Raw genomic sequence first — 21,303 nt, 5'->3', positions numbered from 1 at the left:
CGGATGCATTGGCGCGCATTGCAGTCTCAGCGGAAAAATAAAAGGTGCAGCGACGCCCACGCGCCAGGGCCCGGTGCATTCTGGATGCGTCAGTGTGTGAACACTGTAAAAACAAAATAAATGAAAATCCCGGAAAGTTTTTTTTACAGCTTCGTCTGACGGAACCATCCGGAAGCTTCGTTCTTCAGAAAGATAATATCTGAACTAAACTTGCTGCAAACCCAAAAATAGCTATGAACATAATAAATCTTGGAAATTGACGATATTTTTCTAAAGTTCTTTTTGTCAGTTCCATTTATGGCGTCACTTTTACGTCAGGCCGATTCTCGGCGCGTCTTTTTTCTCATGCCGTTATTGCCCCCACACAAATTTTGTACAAATTTTGCACGAGACATCACCATTTTTTGTGCCCACGAACTTTTCGTACAAATTTGTACAAAATTTTGTACAGTTTTGTACAAAAATGGCGAAAGATGTGCAGTTTTTCGTATGAAAATTGTACGAAAATTTCGTGTCTACAAAAAGCTGTGATGTCTCGTACAAAATTGTACATCAGATTTAGTGTGCATAGCTGCACAAACTTAGTGCAGTTCTGGCGACAAACTTGGTTGGGCGAACCGAACCGGCTCGGGGACGCCGCCTCGCCTTCCCGGCTCCGGGCCGGCAGGCCGACGCGGCCAGCGCGGCGTTGCGGCGGGTCGAGGCGCGTGGCCGTGATCTTGACCTTGGCTCAGTGTGAATCACTGGGCCGCGGGGAAACGAGGAGGGAAGGGGAGAAGGGGGAGGGGGGGGGAGGACGAGAGTTTGCACGGGTAAGCGAAAAGGAGAAGGAAGAAGGGACTTGCCGCTCGCCGCTCACTCGCTCGCGGCTTTGCCATTCTCCGCTCCCTCTTTTCATAACGAGATAGCAGCAACCGAATCTCAGCGTTGCTGTATATGGAGCACTAAAAGGCGGATCTATAAAGCGTCAGTCAAAAAAAAAAGTGCTGTCTATAAAAAATAAAATATTTCGGCTAAAAAAATAGAAGCAAAAAGAATACGCGCACCGGGAGGCAAATCTGAAGAGTGAGCGCGCGCGCGCACACACACCCATACGCCCTCGCCGAACACGTGTGCAGCCGCGTTGGTGGGTCGTAAAAGGTTTTGCCTTGTCAGTGAGTCAGTCTCGTAATTCCCCGTGTACGGAGCAAGCCGAGCCGGGCCGAGCAGGCGAAGCACTGCGGACCGTGTCGGCAATTTCCTCCATTTCAGTTGGCCGCCCCCATCTGGCGTTATGGCCCATAGCCTTATCGACACGGGGCACTTGACTGACAAGGGGAACTGGTTGGACGCTGAAAAAGTACCAGATTTGGCTGAACCAGGCGCTTGTGCCAGGGACTTGGCCATCAGCGTCGAGCCAAACGAGAGAGCGATTGTGCTTATTAGAACGCAATAGCACATGCTAAAATGGCCATGTACTTTTTGGCTCTAACTTTTTGCCATAATTTGTGCATAGGTAAGTTATGTGCAAATTTGTACACAACTGGGGTTCCATTCGATAAGTACTTAAACACAATATGGAAAAATTGTTCATAATTTATGAACATAGCTTCCGCATGCACAAATATGGGAATAGTTACGGACAATAAAAGTACATAAAGAGTTAACGTACGTGCACTTGTCACACTTATCGCACAACTCTTGGCACTGATATGGTCACTTGACAGACTAAAGTCGGACTCAAAAAGCACGAAACGTAACAGAAACTTTCACTCAAATCCAGAAACTTGTCAAAAAGTTCTCCAACAAACATGAGGGGAAAATAAAACATTAAGAGGACAATCCAAACCAAAGAGTTTTCAATTTCCCAGGACATGCACACGCACACACCCTCTGGCCCTGTTCTTCGCACTGCTCGCACGTAACACCAAATAGGCAATTCCGAATCAAGAGAAAAGTGACGACTATTTCGTACAGTGCCACGCTAGGCGCCTCAGTTCGCCCAGGTCGCGAGGCGCGGCATGTGAGCGCCTTCGCGGCAGCGCCCGGCAGCGCCACGCGACAGTGTACCCATTGCATTCAAAGTGTGGCCCAAGTAAACGAGTCCCGCCATTCTACTCGCCGCGACCTGCAGCGCGCTGCAGAGAGCCTCACTCACGGTGGGGCGGAACAGAAACACTCCGGCAGTATAACGCTATCTCGACGATCGTCCGATAAACCGTCTTCTTTTAACGACCCCCAAGCCCTTCTTACCTTGTGGGTGCTGTACGTCAGCAGCGACGGGTCCACGCGCCTGTTCTCGCGCAGAAACTTGGCCAGCACCTGAAACTGGAGGAGGACGAGCCCGTTAGACGCATTAGGACGGAGTGCACTGGAAGCACACTCACACAAACCGGAAGCTCCGACAAGCTTTCGGACTGTGTCAGAAAACTCTCTTTTCTTCGCGAAAAAAAAAACTATACAGGTGCCAAGAAAAAGTGTGAATAGCACGGCAAAAGTACAACAAAAACTGTAGAATTAAAGTACAACATGGACTGTAGAAAGCACGACGAAAATAGTGAAAAAAACGAGGCCTGGACTGTACAGCACTCGTCATGCCGGTTCCATTGTACTTTGTACAGCAATTGATGTACTTTGAAAGTACAATGAATTCCTGATAAAAAAAAAATGCCAGGAATTTGTGTGATTTTGTTGTGGTTTTGTCTTGCAGTGTGTGCAGGTTGCGAATTTTCGATCCTCATCGTCGCAGTTTTGTTTTCTTGGACTTTTGTGGCGTAAATAAGCGATCACTGTCGCAAAAAGACGTACGACAAAATTAATTGCATCTGAGGAGCCATGATTCGTGGGAAACAGAATTTCGATGTCATCACAGTTTTCAGTCGTTTTTCTCGTCGAAAGAAATGCGGCTCGGATAAAAATGGTCAAACCGTGGCAGAGACTCCTTCGGCTCTTGAACTCCACAGTACGCCCCGCAATACGCGTCGCGCACCTAGAAGAACAATCCAAACAATGCATTATGCAGACGGTCAATGCTCCACTACAAGGTGACCGTGATCGCAAATCCCTCCCAGCCTCCATTTTCGGCACACATGGCGCCCGCCGCGAGGCCCGCCGGGCCCAGGCAGGGATCAGGCCACTCGGAGCGATTCCGTCGAAACCAATACCGCACGTGGACAAGGCTCGGTAGCACCGCGATGACCTTCAGCGAGTTCAAGCCCCTTTCTCCGCAGCGCCGAATCCGTATTGCGCACGAAGCAAGTCCAAGTCCAAATAATCGGCCAAGCTTAAAGTTCCACAGCACAAAGCTGTTTACTAGTTCGTCCACGATTAACATTCTCGAAACGCTACAAAACATGGTTTTTTTTCGTAGGAAATTATTTTGAGCATATATAAGCTAAACAAACATACACTCCGTAATTTGATATTGAATTCTTCGTGTAACAAGCTCAATAGGGTCAGTGCGGGGTAGAACCGAACACCTTGGGGGTGGGGAATAAATCGCAAACCCCATTTAAGGACTGAATTACTCAAATTTGAGACCTACTCCTACTTGAACGCGATAGTGTAGGATATAGCATACCAATTACCAGGCAAGAAGTATTTCCTGGTGGCAAAATGAGACAATTTGTTCTTGAACAGGAGTGTGCGATTTTCCCCGCTCCTTCAGTGATCAATTTTCCCCCAGTTTTAGAATTCCAAAAATAATTGGTAAGGTTTTGAGCGTGAATGTGACGTCACGTTTACACAGGTGTGCATGAGCGAATCGTGCATCGAGCGGATACTGCGCCGCATTCCCTGCATGGTGAGTCGACAGGCACGTCAGTCGCGTTCAAACGAGTGTGGTCGAAAATATGTGAACGGCCGTGACACGACTCGCATTCGTTTCCATGTGATGTCACAGTCGTTGAATGCCAGTGTACACACGGCAACCTCACCTCGCGCGTCGAGACTCGTGCGATTGGCATTTCTAAAAACAGCGGTTTCCTTTCTGAATGCAACACCCGCAGAGCAATTCTGCTATCCACGTACTCTGGGGGTCAAGGGGCTTTAATGGGACGGAAAGTTTTAGCGCACACGCGGGGTGTAGCGACCTCAAAGGTCAACACGTCCTGGTGAAACCGTGATCACTAACACGAGAAAACAAACATAGGGAAGGCTGAAAAATCGTCAGGTCCTAAGAGAGCCACCCTTTCTTTTCTGTGTGCTAGGACACCAAATGCTTAAAACCTTACGACATATTTTGAGCATACACAGTTCAAACTAATTTTCTGTTGTACGAAGAAAAAGTTCGTAAATTAATGAAGTGTTTTCTTTGTAAGCTTAAGTATGCTCAAAATACTTTGTTATAACGAGGTGTTTTTCTTTGTAATGCCTAAAACTACTTTGTGAGGTTCCCAGAGTGCATTTTAACTCGCCCTGGGTGCTGCCCGTTTGCTATGTGACTTAGGATTGTTTCCAAGAACCCGAAAAAGATGAAATGGTTTCCAAGCGCCCTGCTTGCAAGTTACGATGCTTTTTAGGCACGAAGTAGCCTTATAGTATACCCAGGACTCAGCCGGCTCGAGATTTGATTTGTGTGGCCCTTTATGCATTTCGGAAGTTTTCTATACGATTTTAATGAGATTTTGCAGACTAGTAGAACTTTGAACGCTGATTCTGATGTTGAAATCTGGTCAAAAATTTGGTGGCCAATTTTGAGAAATTTGCTGTCAAAATCGCCGTTTCCATGGCAAAACTCGACTCGTCAAAGGAAAAAAAAGGGAGTGGGGGGAGCCGAGCCGGGGCGGACCAATAGCGGAGCTTCTTTTTGGGTCTGTACAGCTTACTCCAAAAGCTGAAAAAGCAACGTTCGAAATGAAAAATTTCTTTGACTGCAGGTAGACAAGATGCAACAATAGAATTGGTGCCGGTTCGAACGCAGTTTTTCGGGTAGAACTATCCAATAATACTTCTTGATTGGAGTGTTTTTGGACATGCGCAGTGTTGTTGTTGTGATTCAGTTAGCACTAGGACCACTTCGCTCCACCTCGCGACTTGCAGTGCTCATGTTCCTCGAACAAGACTCACCCGCGTTTCGAAACCATCCCTCCCGAGTTTATGAAGTTTGTCAAACCAACCGTCGTGGTGTTGATACGTTGTAAGGGAGAACTATTACACAGAATTGAAGAAAACATGACTAGAGAACCATAGCCTTTTGAAACAAGCCAAACAATTCAACGTCCACAACAATGGAGGGGCAGTTTTAATGCGCGACTGCTGGCGCTTTCAGCTTCGCGATTTTCGCAAGGGCGCAGACGCCGAGAAAATAGTTGCCAACCCGAGAAAATTAATTTACTGACTTCTTTCTGCTAAGAACATTTTAATCATGATGGACTTCAAAGATGTTCCATTGTCAGAACACTGCGGAATACATTAGCATTGGAATTTTTTGAATTTACCAGCATTTTGATTTCTATTTACTGTCAAGTTTAAATTTCGACGGATGGCACATCGACCACATTGGTACCACTGCCATTGGTAGTCCCCTGAGCCACAACTTCACAACACCACTTCTTTTCTTTCTCCACACTCTTACACAATAATCAAATTGACTTCGTGACTCCTAGGATTTCTTGAAATCGTATTTTTTTTTTGTAAGGGGTCAAACCGTCGGTAGTTGGGAAGTAAGTGAACTACAATTCAAAACGTAAAGCGATCCCCAATCAGACGAATTTGCGTACACAGATTCTCTCGCTGTAACAGAGGAACTTTTCTATCGGGACTCACCTTGTAGGAGATGTAGAGGCAGCGGTCTCGCAGCAGCAGGAAAGCCTTGGCCCACACCTGCTTGTGTGAGTCGCGCACCCACACTTGCGTCAGGATGGTGGGGCTGTCGTCCGCGTTGGCCAGCGCCGTCTGCAACCAGATTCAGAACCGTCAGCAAAGCCAGCAAGCGCCGATTTAATGTCACCGTCATTTGGACCAAATTTCGAGGGGCCACGCCACCACCCCTATAATCCTGTGTACAAATTGGCTGGTAATTTCCGGTAATGCAAAGCGTAATCACGTAATCTCTGACAAAGTTTTTTGAACTAATTTTCAACGTTTTTGAACCAATTTTCCAAAATTTTACGCGTTATCACTAGTAAATTTTCCGTGATTCCGTTATCTTGTGTACGCCTGAAACGAGAGTGATGTCCTCCTCGCCAAATTTCACCCTTCGTCTGAAATAACATCCACGAGGGAGACCTGCCGGTCTGGGACCTCACGGCATCGAAACCACTTCCTCCCAAGGGCCGAGAGCCCCGTTCGTTTACAGCCCATCTAGAGTCCGGGGAGAGGGGAGGGGAGGGAAGGGGAAATTCGAGACGCGCAAGAAGGGGTACTCACAGGCCTTCCAGACAAATTTACTCTTTGTCGTTTTATTTCGGCCTTCCAAATCATAAAAGTCCTTCACTTGTTTCGTTTCGCCGAAAGGCCCTGTGCGGGCGAGTGGAGTTTACGATTACACTGCGAAAAGCGTCCGCCGCACCTGCAGCGCCGCGCAGCACAGCCTGCGAAACTAAACCGAGGCACTGTGCACTCTCAGGGATCTGGTACATTTTCACACTTTAGGATAATGCATCTTGAGCGACAGGTTTATCAGCCTTCAAACCTGGAATCCAGTGCGGTTTTTTACATTTCAATGTAAGTTAGAGAGCGCGACAAAATATTTATCTTCGAACCAGGTAGGGATCGGGTAAAATTTTTCACATCCGGATGCAAGACTAAAGCAGAGGTACAGAATAGTGGTTATGATATTTTTATGCAGAACGTTTCTTGGAGCCCATTTTGACGTAGTATAGTGGGGAATTGCTTTGCAAAGAACATCAGACAGATAGGGATATGCATCTCGCTGGCGCACTGGGACAGCCCCGCACTTACAGACGGTCGCCACAACCGGCACAGGACACAGTTCGTTTGCTGTTCGAAAGTCAGACTGGAAGACACACCGTCCCCATGCCAAATGCCAAATGGAATTGCGTTTTTTCACCTCACGGCAGCACGTTTGTGTACACAGTTTGGGTGGACATCACTTACAATCGAGTTCGAAACACTTAAATTTTCAACGGCGGAGGGAAACAGCCTATTGGTGCTTGTCAAAATGCATGCACTGTGAAAACAATCCATCAACACGTCGAAATGGAATGGAACAATCAAAAGGACTAATTTCAACAGATCTCATCAAAAAATGAGCAACATTTCACCCAGCCAGGGCTCACCAATAGCTCTATCAATTAAGAGTTCACAATTTTGTGAGAGGTTGCCCTCTGGCCCTGGCGGCACCTCCAAGCCACCGCGGGGGCCCTGACCGAGGAGCCAAGGTGCCCAGGTTGCCACTCGCGCGACGCTCGCGTGACGACGAGCGATGCAGCAGCACGTCCCAGAAGGGTCACCCTGCAGACTTGATTCAGAGAGTCGTTTTCGTCGCTCTGTCCCTCTCACACCTACACGGGGCACCCCTTGAGTACGACAGAGACGGAGCGACTCTTGGAATCAGTCTGCCGGGGGGAAAGGAAGGACGACGTGGGGCGGATGGCCCAATCAGAAGACGGACGTCTGATCCGCTCGCAGATCGCCTCCTGGAGAGCGTGAAGGTCGCAGAGGACGAAGGGGCAGCGCGGCGCGGCGGGACGCCCTTTGTCTTTCAAGTCATCAACACGGCTGGGCGTTGCTGCGTCCGCGTGCGTCTGTGTGAGTGTGTTTGACACGTATTCGTGTTTGCCCGCGTGCAAATGTGCGAGTGTGTGTCTGCGTGTGTTTGTGACACGTATTCGTGTATCTGCACGCGCGCCAGTGTGCTTGTGTGTGTTAATACAAGGCACCCGTCAAAATCTGCAACTCCTGCCGGCCGTGCTTCAATGACGGTAATTGTTCGGGGGCAGAAGCTGAGGCGAGCCCCACCCTTAAAACCTCTCGAAGTATTTTGAGCATACATACGTACAAACTAATTTACTTTGTTTATACAAACAAATAGTTCGGAAATTACGAAGTAGTTCCTTTGTAAGCTTATGAATGCTCAAAATACTTTGTTCTAACAAACTGCTTTGCTTTGTAAGGCCTGAAATAGTTTGTAAGGTTTTCTCAGTGCCGATATCAACTTCTGAACTTGACTTAGAGTAAGTTGAACGCTGGGGGATGCTTAAGGCCCGAACCTCTATATGTCTCACAATGGAATTTGAGCTGTGTAACGGTGATTTCAGCGCAAGCCTGATACGAGGCCCAAAGTCTTCAAAATACTTTGAATTTTAGGGAGATTTTCGATGCTTAGGAGAAACTTGCTGAAAAACCAAGTTAGTATCATGTTTGCGATATTTTCTCCGTATAGTGGAAAATTTCTGCTTCTGCGTAAGACATTTGGAGTGACGCGCTAGTGCAGCTCGGATCGTTACCGCCAGAGCGTCCCAGTTTGTTAACGCGACCGCAACGTTCAGCGCGCGAAGCATCATTAATTACTGGCTCGCCCCCCTCCACTTTTTTTCGGGGCGCCCCTGGACCACCAATCCATCATCGCGGACGACGTCCCAGCAGGACATCGACGCCACAGCCTTATCTTTATGTACACCCCAGTCATGGTCATCATACTGCCATTTGTGGCGTACCCCCAACAATCTGCCGAAAACAGCCTTCAAGAGACAGCTCCAGAAGAATCCTGAAGCAGCTCCAAACATGCAGGTGCGATGGGAGGGTGAAGTCATAACCACAGTCTGTATCATTCACACTAAATTGCTATGTAACATAAGCTTCGCACAAAGGATGCGTTTTAAAATGTACGAATTTTTCTGAAACTAAGCACTGAAGTGTACGTAAAGTGCGTAAAATTCGTGCATATCGAAACGCATGCTCTATTTAGTGCAAAGCTTAAACACAAATTTACTTTGTATTTTAGTGTGTTGAATTCGGTCGTTACAACAGCACTCCAAAAATTTACTATCACTGCAAGACAAATCGGTAAACGACCATTTCATCACTTTCAAATATATAATTTTTATCACAAATTGATCAAAGCTTTGCGCGTAATAACTAGGTCCTAAACTGGTACAATGTTATTTTGTCAGGAGCGTTAACCTTTGACTTGTCATCAAGTGACAAACAAACTTTTCACAGAATGACAAACTGGATGTCACTTTACAGAACCGTGTGGATCACCTCGTTCGCCTTCAAATCGGCCGATGAAGCTGCTTTCAGTTTTTCGTGGTGTCTCCCGAGCGGCCCCACTGGCCCAACAGTTTCACAAATTAGCCGACTTTTCCATCCGGTTCTCCACGCGATCGTGTGGCGGCCCGGAGGCCCGGGGGCCCGCTTCTCGGAAGGCACGTAGTACAATCCTCGCGATACGCTTGCCCTGCTGTGGCATTGCTGCCCCGGGCACAGTCCGGCCACCGTGTCACCCGAGCTCCGGCCAGGCCTCGGGCCCGGCCACCTTGTTGGCGCATAGGAGTGAAACCAAACAGATTAGATTAATACTCGTTCCGGCTCCAGTTTCACCGCGGCTACGCCACCGGCCGCCACCTTGCCGCCGCCTCCTCGGAAACGGGCCGGCCGGCTTGAGTCGTGTTACAGCGCGAAGTGTGGACCGCCGGGAGGACTCAATCCGACAAGAAATCCACCGTGCGTTTCCGTTCTGTCCTTCGCGCGCGGCCTCAGCCGCCGCCAAGCGCGGATCCTGTGCGTGCGCGTATGTCTCTTTAAGTGTGTAGATGTGTGAAGGCGTGTGTGTGTGTGTGTGTGTGGGGGGGGGGGGGTTGATAGCGTGTGTTTGTGTGAGAGAGACACCTGAACCCAGCCCCTCCTGAAAGGTAGGCAAAAAGTTCCACTTTGCGTGCCGCTTTACCACGTTTGCCACCTTTAGGGCGCCACCTCCCTCTCTATTCTGCTCCGGATCCGCCGCTGTGCGGCACCGAGTGTGGCTCGCCTCCGCAGACTGCAGCAGCCCACCTGACTCATGGCCTCCGAGGCGGGGCCCGGCCCTAAAGCACGCGGTCGGCAGATAGGGCCCAGAAGAGCAAACAAAACAACAGTTCTTTTTCAGCATTGTAGATGACCTTCTAGAGCTAGAAAGGGGTTCGCTGCCTTCCTTTTTATATACCCTGGCCCCACCTGGTCCCACTCCCTCTTCACTGAAAAATTTTACTGTCATACTTGATGGCATTTTAAGGTTAGTTTTTCTTCCAAGAGCTTTATCAAACCAGTTGATATAGCTGTGATTCTCTTTGCAACAAATGGAAAAAGCTTTGATAAAAATGTCATGAATTTGGGATGCAATTGTCATGATTCAGGAATGATTCAATGTCATGATTTGAAAGTGATGCAATGGTCATGATTTGAAAGTGATGGAAATGTCATTCACTATACTTCGTGATTAAAGAAACTCCCAGAAAAAGGCTTAGGACAAACCGTAAACGTGACGATTATAAACACCTCAGGGACACCACGGACACTCAAGTCTGGAAATCTGTTTCATTGTTTCTACTGCCGAAGTCTTCTCCGGACGCTCAACCCGAATTTCTCCGTAGGAACATCACCCCTCTCGGACTCGCCACTCGTTTCCCATAATGAAAATAAATCCACGGCGGGGAACAAATATGGGAGAACCGAAGTGGGACACGCGCGGCCGGGCAGCTTTGTCGCGAGCCAATGTTTTTGGCGAGAATCGGCACACGGCGTGACACGCGCGCAACCCCAGCCACCCCTTTGCCAAGGTCGAGGCAGACAGGTCGGATGGGGTGTTTGTGCAGCCGAGCGCAGCCCAAGCCTTTCAGACAGCAAGGTTTGTTCGTCGGTGCGTCGGCGTCTGTCCGTTCGCCGAGTGTCCGTATGTCGTTTTAGAAAAATTACGAAGTATTTTCTTTGTAAGAATAAGTATGTTCAAAATGCTTTGTTAACGAGCTACTGTTCTTTGTCAGTCTCTCTGTATCCATAAATTTCCTTTTCACCAGTCTATGAAACTATCGTTCCACTCGTCCACCTATATGTGTGTCGGTGTGTCTGTCTAAGAGTCAGTGTGTCCGTCCGTCTGTTAGTCAGTGTATCCGTTTATCTGTAAGTCAGGGTGTCCGTTTATCTGTAAGTCAGTGTCTCCGTCCGTCTATAAGTCAGTGTGTCCGTCCGTGTGTAAGTAAGTGGGTCCGGTCCGACCGTCTGTAAGTCGAAGTGTCCGTCCGTCTGTACGTCAGTGTGTCCGTCCGTCTGTAAGTCAGTGTGTCCATCCATCTGTAAGTCAGTGTGTCCGTCCGTCTGTAAGTCAGTGTGTCCATCCATCTGTAAGTCAGTGTGTCCGTCCAGCTGTAAGTCAGTCCCTCTACCTATAAGTCAGTGCGTCTGTCCAGCTGTAAGTCCGCGTGTCTGTCCGACCGACCGTCCGCCCGTCCCCTCGTGCGCGCGTGCGCGGGTAGCTAATGACCAAACCGGAGACTGTTGAAGAGAGTGAGAAACATGCATGGGCCCATCTTGGCAGGCTACTGTCCATAGCCATCAGTAATGGTGTCAGTCAGGCAGTCAGTCAGTGGAGCCGGTCCGTCGGCCCGACACGACCCTGTCTGTCTGTCGGCCCGCCGCGAATCTGTCTGTCTGTCAGTCTGCCCGGCTGCTCGCTGTGAGTCTGTCTGTCTGTCCGGCAGCCCGCCGTGAGTCTGTCTGTCAGTCTGTCCGGCAGCCCGCCGCGAGTCTGTCTGTCTGTCTGTCCGTCCGCCCGCCGCGAGTCTGTCTGCCTGCCTGTCTGTCTGTCCGTCCGCGCCGCCGCGGGCAAGGTGGCGGCGGGTGCAGCGGCGGACTTTGGCCCGGCTCCAAGCCGCCGGATGACATCACTTTATAGGCGAGCCGGGCGATCCCATTCCTCTTCCGAGTCGCGGAACGTGCGGCACGATAGGCCGCCACGCGCGCTAGGCCCATTACGACTTGATTGTGGCTGAAGAGCAGAGAAACCGGACAAAAAAGGGCCATTTTCCGTGCTCGCCTCTCGTAAAATGTTGCGAGCGATGGTCGTTATTTCTTATGCATAAGAGTTCGAGTTGAAAGACTGAACTATGCCATGCATGCGGTGGCTTTAACGAGTGACTTCTTAACCTGATGAAAGAGGACCTTAGATTTAAATTTCACTTTTCCTCAAGTCAACATTCCTCGTCAAAAACACACGGCGTCGCACTCTCCCTTTCTTTCTCTCTTTCTGTGCCGTCGGCAAGGGCGACAAGATTTTTCTTTTTCTGCCCTTCGCTCGGCCGCGTGAACGCTACCCCGTTTCTCCGGCGCGTATTTTTGCACCCCAGCCGGCCCTACATCGCTCTGCCTCGCTCTGCCTCGCTCTGCCTCCACCGGCCGTCACGGGTATGTCAATACTTGGCCCAACATGCACAGACCATGTCGAGAGGGGCGCGCTCTGGGGCGGCCCGTCCGAGCTCTTGGCAACGCCAGGTCCCTGCTCCCGGCGGTTAGGCAACCCCACCTGCGCGTTGCCTGGGCTGCCAGGGCTGCCAGGGCTGCCATGGCCCGCTCCCCTTCTTTCCCTCGCGGCACGTCAAGGGAAGGAAAGTGGGGGCTGCTCATCAAATTCGCAGCAATTACATCCTCGAAATCGAGTTACTCGCGAAAGCTGCAATTTCGGCGAGGCCCGACGAGATGAGCCCGTAATTCGTTTACATCGGCGGCGCGGGCGGCGCCCGCCAGACAGCGTCGATAAAAAAGGCGACGGGATACGGCTGCCATGTAAATAGGGGGCCGGGTAAATAAACGACAACAAGCCAAACCGAGGCAAACCGATTCCGCTTCAAAGTCGGGGCCTCCTTGCGCAGCGCACTGCGTTGCGACCGTCGGTCCTCTTTCCAATTCCGCGTCAGCGTTGTCATTCATTTCCCAGGGAGGATTCCGCTTCGAAAAGCGCGAACACCGCCCATGAAAGCGTAAACTTTAGGCTGTAATGAGGCCAACTTCACCCAGAAAAGCGCAAACTTCACACAGGAAAAGCGCAAAATTCACCCAAAAGAGTGGGAACTTCACCCACGAAACGCGCAAAATTCGCCCTGAAAAGCGCAAACTTCACCCACAGAAAAGCGCAAAATTAAACTAGAAGAGCGGGAACTTCACCCACGATTAGCGCAAAATTCACCCAGAAAAGCGGGAACTTCACCCACAAGGAAGTGCGCCCTCCGGCCAACCCGGAAATGGAGTCCTTTTCCCGGAGAGCGACCTCTCGCCGTCGCCCCACTGTGGGACTCGGAGACTACAAAGGTGGCCTAGTCTTGGCGAGGATCACCTGTCCGCTTGGCAGGAGCGAGGCGAGGCCCGGCGGCAGTCCCAGACAGCGAGGCGGCGAGGCAGCCTGATTCCGAGAGTCGTTTTCGTCGCTCTGTCTCTGTCGCACTCCCCATGGGCGCGTACGTTTAGGTGGGAGGGAGACAGAGCGACGAAAACGACTCTCGGAATCAGTCTGCTGTGCAGCACCAGAACCAGGCGGGGACCAGGGGGAGGGGGAAACGAGGAGTGGAGAGATTAGAGGCCCAACCTGGTCTTGCTGCCGAGAGAAATTGAAGTGTAATGGAGTTCTTAGCAGCTCACCCCTGACCTTCAGACCGTTAGGCTCGGCCCCTCGGGCCCAAACGAGTACCGCCTCCAGGGAATCGATGCCAAAACCAGTGGCCAAGAATTTTTTTTCGACCAGAGTCTTTGGCGGATACAGTAGCTTGAGACAAAAGCAATCACAAAGGTACTGTACGGCACGGATTGATGTTCCACGCGAATGCAGTACCCAAGCAGTCACATCGTCGAAAGAATGAATTATTTTTTGCTTGCCTCAGGATCATCCTTATCAGCACCGTAGTAAAACATCAGACGACCAAAAATAAAAGCCAAAATGCCGCCGCATGTGAATTCCTGCCATTCCCGAATCCTAACAAAATAAAGATTAAATAAAAGAAAATGTACACACGTTAGCGTTCGGTGATTACTTTTTTCCCTCGCCTAGCAACCGACGCCGACGCCGACGCCCCTCGTAGAGATGGGCGCATCGTTCCCACGACGAGGCGGCCGCGCCACGCCCCCTGGCAGAGCACTGCGAGGGCCCCGGCCCAGGCCCTGGCCCAGGCCCCGGCCCAGGCCCCGGCCCAGGCCCCGGCCCAGGCCCCGGCCCAGGCACTGGCTCGACGCGCTCTTTCCGCGAACGAGAATGAACCGAGCCGACGGTAGGACAGTGGGCCTGTATACGACAGACAGACAGAAAGCCAGACAGGCTCGAGACAGACAGACAGACAGACAGACAGACAGACAGACAGACAGACAGACTCGAAACAGATAGACTCGAGACAGACGCTCAGACTGTCAGACAAAACACCAACTATTCATAGAAATTTTGCTGAAGTTGTCACATTATTAGTGAAGATGAACTGTTCCTACAAATTTTTACGCGATTTTGCACAAAATTTTGTTTGAATTCGTGTTCAAAAAGTTCATTTGGCAAAACAAATAAAGAACAAACTACAACATCTCGCACAAAACGTGTCCAGACAGATAGACAAACGGCAGGCAGACGCACGCCAAGAAAGACAGACAGACAGACAGTACAGCGCGTCACGCCACGCGAATGGCTTTGCCAGGCTGTGCCAGGCTTTCCAAGCAGGTGGCACACTGTGGTACTGTGGATGCTCACTGTGGTGGCACCGTGTGGGACCCACACTGTGGGGCTCCCCGTCTGTACGGCCGTCGTCGCGCCTCCCGCGTTGCAACCCCGACGACATGCGGTGTCACGCGCCAAACCGGCTGCCGGCCGTGGCGCACAGTGGGCCAGAAGACCGGTGGAGGCGGCCGAAACTCCAGACGCGTTTTGAGCTCCAGAGTCACTAAATGGGACTCGAAGCGAGCGTGTGACCCCACCAATGGATTCTTCGTTCCGAGAGCAATCCGTTGGTGGGGTCACACGTTCAGATCGAGTCCCGTTTAGCGACTCTGGAGCTCAAAACGCGTCTGGAGCTTCGGCCGCCTACACCGGTCTTCTGGCCCACTGTGCGGCGTGGCGCCCTTCGAAACAAACCGCGTCTCCGTTCGCTACAAGTGCGAGCGGCCCTCCGTCCGTCCACCCCTTCCGCCCTTCCGGGACCCAGCCGCGCTGCCGCTTGTGTAAGAGGCACGTGTCTGGAACAGCGCCACGCACCGCAAAGACAAAAAAAATGTGGAGAAAACAAAAAGAAATTTAGAAATAAGCCGAACCTCCCATCGGGCTGATTGGTTTTGCCAAAACGGTCAGCGGGCTGATTTCGAAATTCGTTTTCGTCGGTCCGTTTCTCTTGCGTCTATATGAGACGCACCATGAGTGCGAGAGAGACAGAGCGACGAAAACGACTCCCGAAATCAGTCGACTGGGGCGGCGGCGACCACCCTCCAAACCTCGCATCGCAAACAATATTCAATAAGAGAGGCCTCCTCCCTCGCGCGAGTCGCTGTGGACTGATTCCGAGATTCATTTTCGTCTCTCTCTCTCTCTCTCTCTCTCTCTCTCTCTCTCTCTCTCTCTCACTCACTCACTCACTCACTCACTCACTCACACACACACACACACACACACACCTATACGGCACGCCCCATGAGTGTGAGAGAGACAGAGCAACGAAAGCGACTCTCAGCCTGACGCACTCCAGCAACAAGCACTCCGGCAGGGAGAACGCGACGGGGATGGAGGCAGGCCAGGGCAAGGCCAAGGCCGGCAGACAGTGGCATGGTGAAGAGTCGTCTCTCTCGCACTTCTGGAGCGTCGCGAAGGAGTGCGAGAGAGACAGAGCGACGAAAACGCTCCCCGAGAGGACGCGAGGGGTGGCTGCTGTCCGTCATGTGTCGCGGTAATCCCCCGCCGCGTCACCAACCCCTCCACCCACTGCACACCGCCTTCGTCGCTCCGTCTCCCTCGCACTCGTGTGGCGACCCGTATAGGTGCGAGAGAGACAGAGCGGCGAACCACTCTTGAATCACCGTGCAGACCGATTCGCGAGAACCGTTCCGTCGTTCTGTCTGGGTGGGACAGAGCAGTGACGACTCTACGAAATCACCCGCCTGGCCGACATCGCACAGTGTGGGAGAAGGAAGGGGGCTAAAGGGCGTGGGGGAGGTGAGAAGAAAGAAGAAGAACAAAGAAGAGAAAGGGGTAAGGGGAGAGGGGAAGGAAAGGGAAAAGAAGAGGAGAGGATGCACTAATTGTCTACGGACAATTTAGTACAATCAACTGAAAACAAATTTGTGCACACCAAATGCTTACATACTTTTATTGTCCGTAACTATTGCCATATTTGAGCAACAGGGTGCTCAATTTATTACATAAATCAGGGAGAATATTTCCACACCGTGCTTCAGTATTTATAATATTGTACCTTATTTGTGAACAAATTTGTACATGCCTCATGCACAAATAGGGCAATAGTTAACGGCAACACGCACATAGGCATTCAGCGTGTGCTTTTTGCCAAAACTGGTGACAAAATTGTCACAAAATGGTGGGAAAGGGACAAAGAGGAAGAAAGGGGGTTGGGGCCTGCCACACTTTTGGCGTGAATTAGTGATGGTTGCCCAACACACTGTGATGGCCCCAACGGGTCGATGGCAGGGAAATCGATAAGAGACATGCATCAGTAACAAGGGAAGCCAGGCCTCTGGAGGCGGGGAGGGGGGAAGAAACAGTGGAGTGAGAGAAACTCGCGAATCGCGGAATCTTGGCCCAGGCGTGCACAGTGAAAATTTGACGTTATTTTATGGAGAAAAGCCCCTGGATGACATTACCGTCAGCTCAGTACGTTTTCATCACAAATCGATGAAAATTTTCATCACAGCTCCAGCATGATGCTGCATGGGACACTGCAGTGGCGGATCCAGAGTCGGCCCAACAAAGGGGGGGGGGTCAAAGTAGCACTTTTTGCCTACTCACAAAGTGGTGTTTTTTGCCTACCTTTCAGGCGGATGTCTAGGGGTCCAAAGGGAAAAGGGGGGGGGGAATTGTCCATTTGTCCCCTCCCCCCCTCCCTCTGGATCCGCGCTTGATGGGCGTGGACAATAATGTCATCATCAAGACTGTTGACTTTCTTGTGAAGAAAATCAGCCTTGAGACCGCCATCAAGTATGAGCCAAAATTTTCGCAGTGCGGGAGCATTTTCATGGATGAACCTAATGCTTTTAGAGCGTTGGTCGCGAAAAACGAGAAGAAACAAAGCTGCGGGCTGTCGTCCAGAGACAAATATCGAGTGGCCGTCGGCAGGGCCGGCGCGCGGGGTATTTCCAGCTCTCTACTCCACGCAGCGAGGTGCCACGCCACTGGAACACGTACCTGCAGGGCAACGGAGTAGTTGTAGACGGAGCCGCCTCCGGAATCCTCCTGGCCTTCCAAGTCCACCACCATGTCGGGCGGGAAGAATTGCTGCAACGAAGGGAGAACGTACGGTCAGGAATACATTGCCAAACCGCCAAGCAAGCGTGCCTGAAACCTGTCCAGGTGCTTTCAGCCAGTACAGAATATTAAGTTTGGTATGCGAACGAAGAGAAAATTCGTAAACCACCCAGTGTTCCCTATGTTATTTTCAAGCTAATTTTCTTTGAGTAAGGATGCGCCTCCTGCCCACAGTGGGCTCCGCTCAAAGCGCGTCAGCGAGTTCGACCGCCTCCTGGCCAACTGTCCAGCCGCAGCCATACTCCTCGCCCGAGGGACAGCGCGCTCGGGCCATCACTACCCCGCGGCCCCGGGGCGCGGCGCTACCCCACGCGGCCGCCGAGAGATGGCGCTGGCGGTGCGGCGGCAGCGCGCCACAGGGAAGCCCAGGCGACCGCGCGCGCGCAGGGCAGCGCACCGCAAGCCAGTGCAGTCATGTCTACTCGGGGCAATCAGCGGGCCCGTTCCGCGCAGTGTCTCCGTCTCTCTCGCACCCATGGGGTCTCCCGTTGCGTGCGAGAGAGACAGAGCGGCGAAACTACCGGTCGGAATCCGTCCGCCCGGCCAATCTGGATCCCGGCCATAACAACAACAATGTTGCTCTCGACAAGAAGGCAGCCCCTTCTTCTGGCCGTCTCTCGGCCGGGCAGCCATGGGCGGCATAAAAGTCCGCACCTCGCCACGGTTATTTACGTCGAGCCGCGTTGTGATTTAAAAGCGGACGGCGACACACATAGACAGGGCCGCTACAAACTACTAGAAATACACGCACCGCGGCAAGCACCGGCCCCCATCGCGTTTACAAGCTGTTCGCTTAACTTTTATTTTCCCCCGAGCACCCTCAGCATTAGAAGTAGCTGTGGTAGTAGCAGCAGTGGTAGCAGTAGTGGAAACGCGGTAGTGGAAGCGGTAGTGGAAGCAGCTGGGGTGGTGGTAGTAGCAGCAGCAGCAGTAGTAGTAGTAGTAGTAGTAGTAGTAGTAGTAGTAGTAGTAGTAGTAGTAGTAGTAGTAGTAGTAGTAGTAGTAGTAGTAAAAGATCATAAGCAGCAGCTATAGTCGTAGTAAAAGATCATAAGCAGCAGTAGTAGTAGTAGCAAAAGATCATAAGCAGCAGCAGTGGTAGGAGTAGCGGCAAGAAACAGTAAAAGGAGTAGTAGCAGCAGCAGCAGCCTGAGAAGCGATTCGCGTGGGGCTTCCCCCAGGACGTCGCGCGCGAAATATACGCGACCCGCATGTCCGAGTCATATTTCGCGGTCCCGCTCGTGTGTTCACCGTCATCGTCAGAACAACAACATTAAAAACAACAGTAGACAGCGCGGTCAAAGACCTCTCGTAAAAGCACGGCCCGGCCCCTTTCGGAAAAAGGCGTCTCATTAATCCGATTCCGTCACAACCCCACTGCCGCTGCTGCCCTGCCCCAACCCTCTCGCTTGAGGAAAAGGTGGCAGCCCCACTTTAATCTCGTAACCAGGAGAGAGAGAGAGAGAGAGAGAGAGAGAGAGAGAGAGAGAGAGAGAGAGAGAGAGAGAGAGAGAGAGAGAGAGAGAGAGAGAGAGAGAGAGAGAGAGAGAGAGAGAGTTTGTTTGACCCAAGGCCTCTGTGCCCGCTGAGCCCGCTCGCTGCCACCCCATCTCATTGGCTCGGCGCACCCCCTCGGGGCTGGAGCGGGCTGGAGCGCGCTAGAGTGACCATCTCCCTCCCCGACTAAGTGTCTATTGACAGGCACTCGGGGCGCAACGAAGGGGCGCTCCAGCGGGCCGGGAGGCAGGGAAGACAAAAGGAGGAGGAAAACACGAACGGGCTAAACTATCTTTATCGCGGCAAGGTCGCTTCAATCCCAATGAGCACGCCAACGGGCACTGTACTTTGGCGCCTTCCCGCCGCGACGCCGCGTAGCGCAGCCGAGCGCAACCATTCCCCCTGGGCGGTTCGGCCCGGTCGGCCCGTGTCATTCCGTCGCTCTGTCTCTCTCGCACCTACACGGGGCGCCGCGTGAGTGCGAGAGAGACAGAGCGACGTAAACGACTCTCGGAAATCAGTCTACTCAGTGCGCCCAGGTGGGCCGCCGCTTGGCCGCCGCGCCGCGGAGCGCCCCCCGCGGGGTCAACGCCTGCAGCCCGGGCCTGCAGACTGAGAGTCGCTCTCGTCGCTCTGTCCCTCTCCCACTCATGGGGCGCCCCGTGTAGGTGCGAGAGGGACAGAGCGAACGAGAAAGACACTCGGAATCAGTCTGCAGGGCCTGCCAGAAAAGGTCAACTCTCATTACGCCTAGAGACAGCCTCCAGCCGTCGCCCGCCTCGCCCGCCAGCTGCTCCCAAACTGGCATCCATCACAAAACTTTCCGGCGCGTCCACAACGAAAAAAACAACAAATATCCACCACACAAACACGGGGAAGAGGTCGCCGTTCTAGCGGCACTCGGAGTGAAAGACGAATCAGAATACCGAAAACCACACACGAGATATCGCACATTCACTACAAACCTAACTGTCTACTAAGTACACACTTACAAATGCGTGCTTGCAAGTACGCACTTACAAACGCATGCTTGGCCAAGTACTCACTTACAAATGCATGCTTGCAAGTACACACTTACAAACGCATGCTTGACGCATGGAGTTATACGGCGTCAAGCATGCGTTTGTAAGTGTCTACTTGCAAGCATGCATTTGTAAGTGTGTACTTGGCCAAGCATGCGTTTGTAAGTGTGTACTTGCAAGCACGCATTTGTGTGTACTAAGTAGACAGTTAGGTTTGCAGTGTTCACTGCAGTGTGCATATAGTGACCAGCCACAAAAACATAGCTGCACCAGTCGGGTGTGGCCCACTGCATCTTCTTTCGCAGACCATTCCCGTTCGTTCAGAGAGGGCAGGACAGAGTGCCGGCCTGAACTGGGGCAAGGCCAATTGTAGTCCAGCCTCTCAAGTTCAAGTTCATGCCGGGCGAGTGTGTCACGAGGTGCGGCGGTGCGGCCGCATGCTTCAAAGTGGGCCAGAAAACCAGTGAAAGCGGTCAAAACTCTTGACGCGTTTCGGAGCCCTTGAGTCACTAAATCGGTATACTCCAACCGAGCGTGTCAAACGACCAATGGATTCCTCGTTCGGAGAGCCATCCATTGGTGAGGGTCACACGTTTGGTTCGAGTCACATTTAGCGACTCTAGAGCTCAAAACGCGTTGAGTATTTTTGCCGCCGCCCCTGGTCTTCTGGCCCGATGTGCATTGTGTCCAGCATCATCCCAGCAGTGCTCCCAGCTCCAATATTAGCCCGGTCGACTCCAGCCGCGGGCCGCGCCAAACCAAGGCCCATTGTGCGCCAGCATTGCTTGCAGACAGCCAGCAGACTGATCCCGAGAGTCGTTTTTTGTCGCTCTGTCCCTCTCCCACCCACACGTTACGCCTCACGAGTGCGAGAGGGACAGAGTGACGAAAACAACTCTCGGAGTCCGCCTGCAGGACAGGCACCGTGCAATTCGTACGGAGAACCGCTAGCTCGGGCCTGGAGCAAGACGGAAGGTCGGATCCAGAGACGAATTCTGGAGGGGACGACGTCACAAAGCCTGCCAACTTCGTGGGGAAAAGTGCGACTTTTGGCCTACTTTCAAACCTCCTTCGTCACCTTCAGGGTAGTTTGAACTTGAGTGCCTGGAACACATTTGATCGTCTGCCATTTCGGGCCCGGCACTGACCTGCTTGCACTGCATGGCGTGGCCAGGCCGTCCGTACAAAGGCGCAACTCTCTCTCTCTCTCTCTCTCTCTCTCTCTCTCTCTCTCTCTCTTCTCTCTCTCTTTCTTTCTTTCTCTCTTTCTCTCTTTCTCTCTCTCTCTCTCTCTCTCTCTCTCTTTCTTTCTCTCTTTCTTTCTTTCTCTCTTTCTTTCTTTCTTTCTCTCTCTCTCTCTCTTTCTCTCTCTCT

The 21,303-nt window shown here is 51.8% G+C and overlaps 1 protein-coding gene across 1 annotated transcript in view; it reads right to left on the bottom strand.

The window, feature by feature from the left end:
* Window positions 1–21,303, bottom strand: part of LOC117645670 (growth factor receptor-bound protein 14-like) — a gene marked incomplete at its 5' end in the record, with an annotated part of 136,620 nt that overhangs the window by 60,302 nt on the left and 55,015 nt on the right. Inside the window, 3 exons of the mRNA XM_034386016.1 lie at window positions 2,233–2,307; window positions 5,746–5,874; window positions 17,291–17,380. Coding sequence (XP_034241907.1) covers window positions 2,233–2,307; window positions 5,746–5,874; window positions 17,291–17,380 — 294 coding nt within the window. The remainder of the gene's footprint in view (window positions 1–2,232; window positions 2,308–5,745; window positions 5,875–17,290; window positions 17,381–21,303) is intronic.

This window comes from Thrips palmi, unplaced genomic scaffold (genome assembly GCF_012932325.1).
Source record: "Thrips palmi isolate BJ-2018 unplaced genomic scaffold, TpBJ-2018v1 HiC_scaffold_1, whole genome shotgun sequence".
NCBI classification, from domain to species: Eukaryota; Metazoa; Arthropoda; class Insecta; order Thysanoptera; family Thripidae; genus Thrips; species Thrips palmi.
Note: the sequence above shows the minus strand (reverse complement) of the source record. Positions and strands in the feature narration are given on the sequence as shown.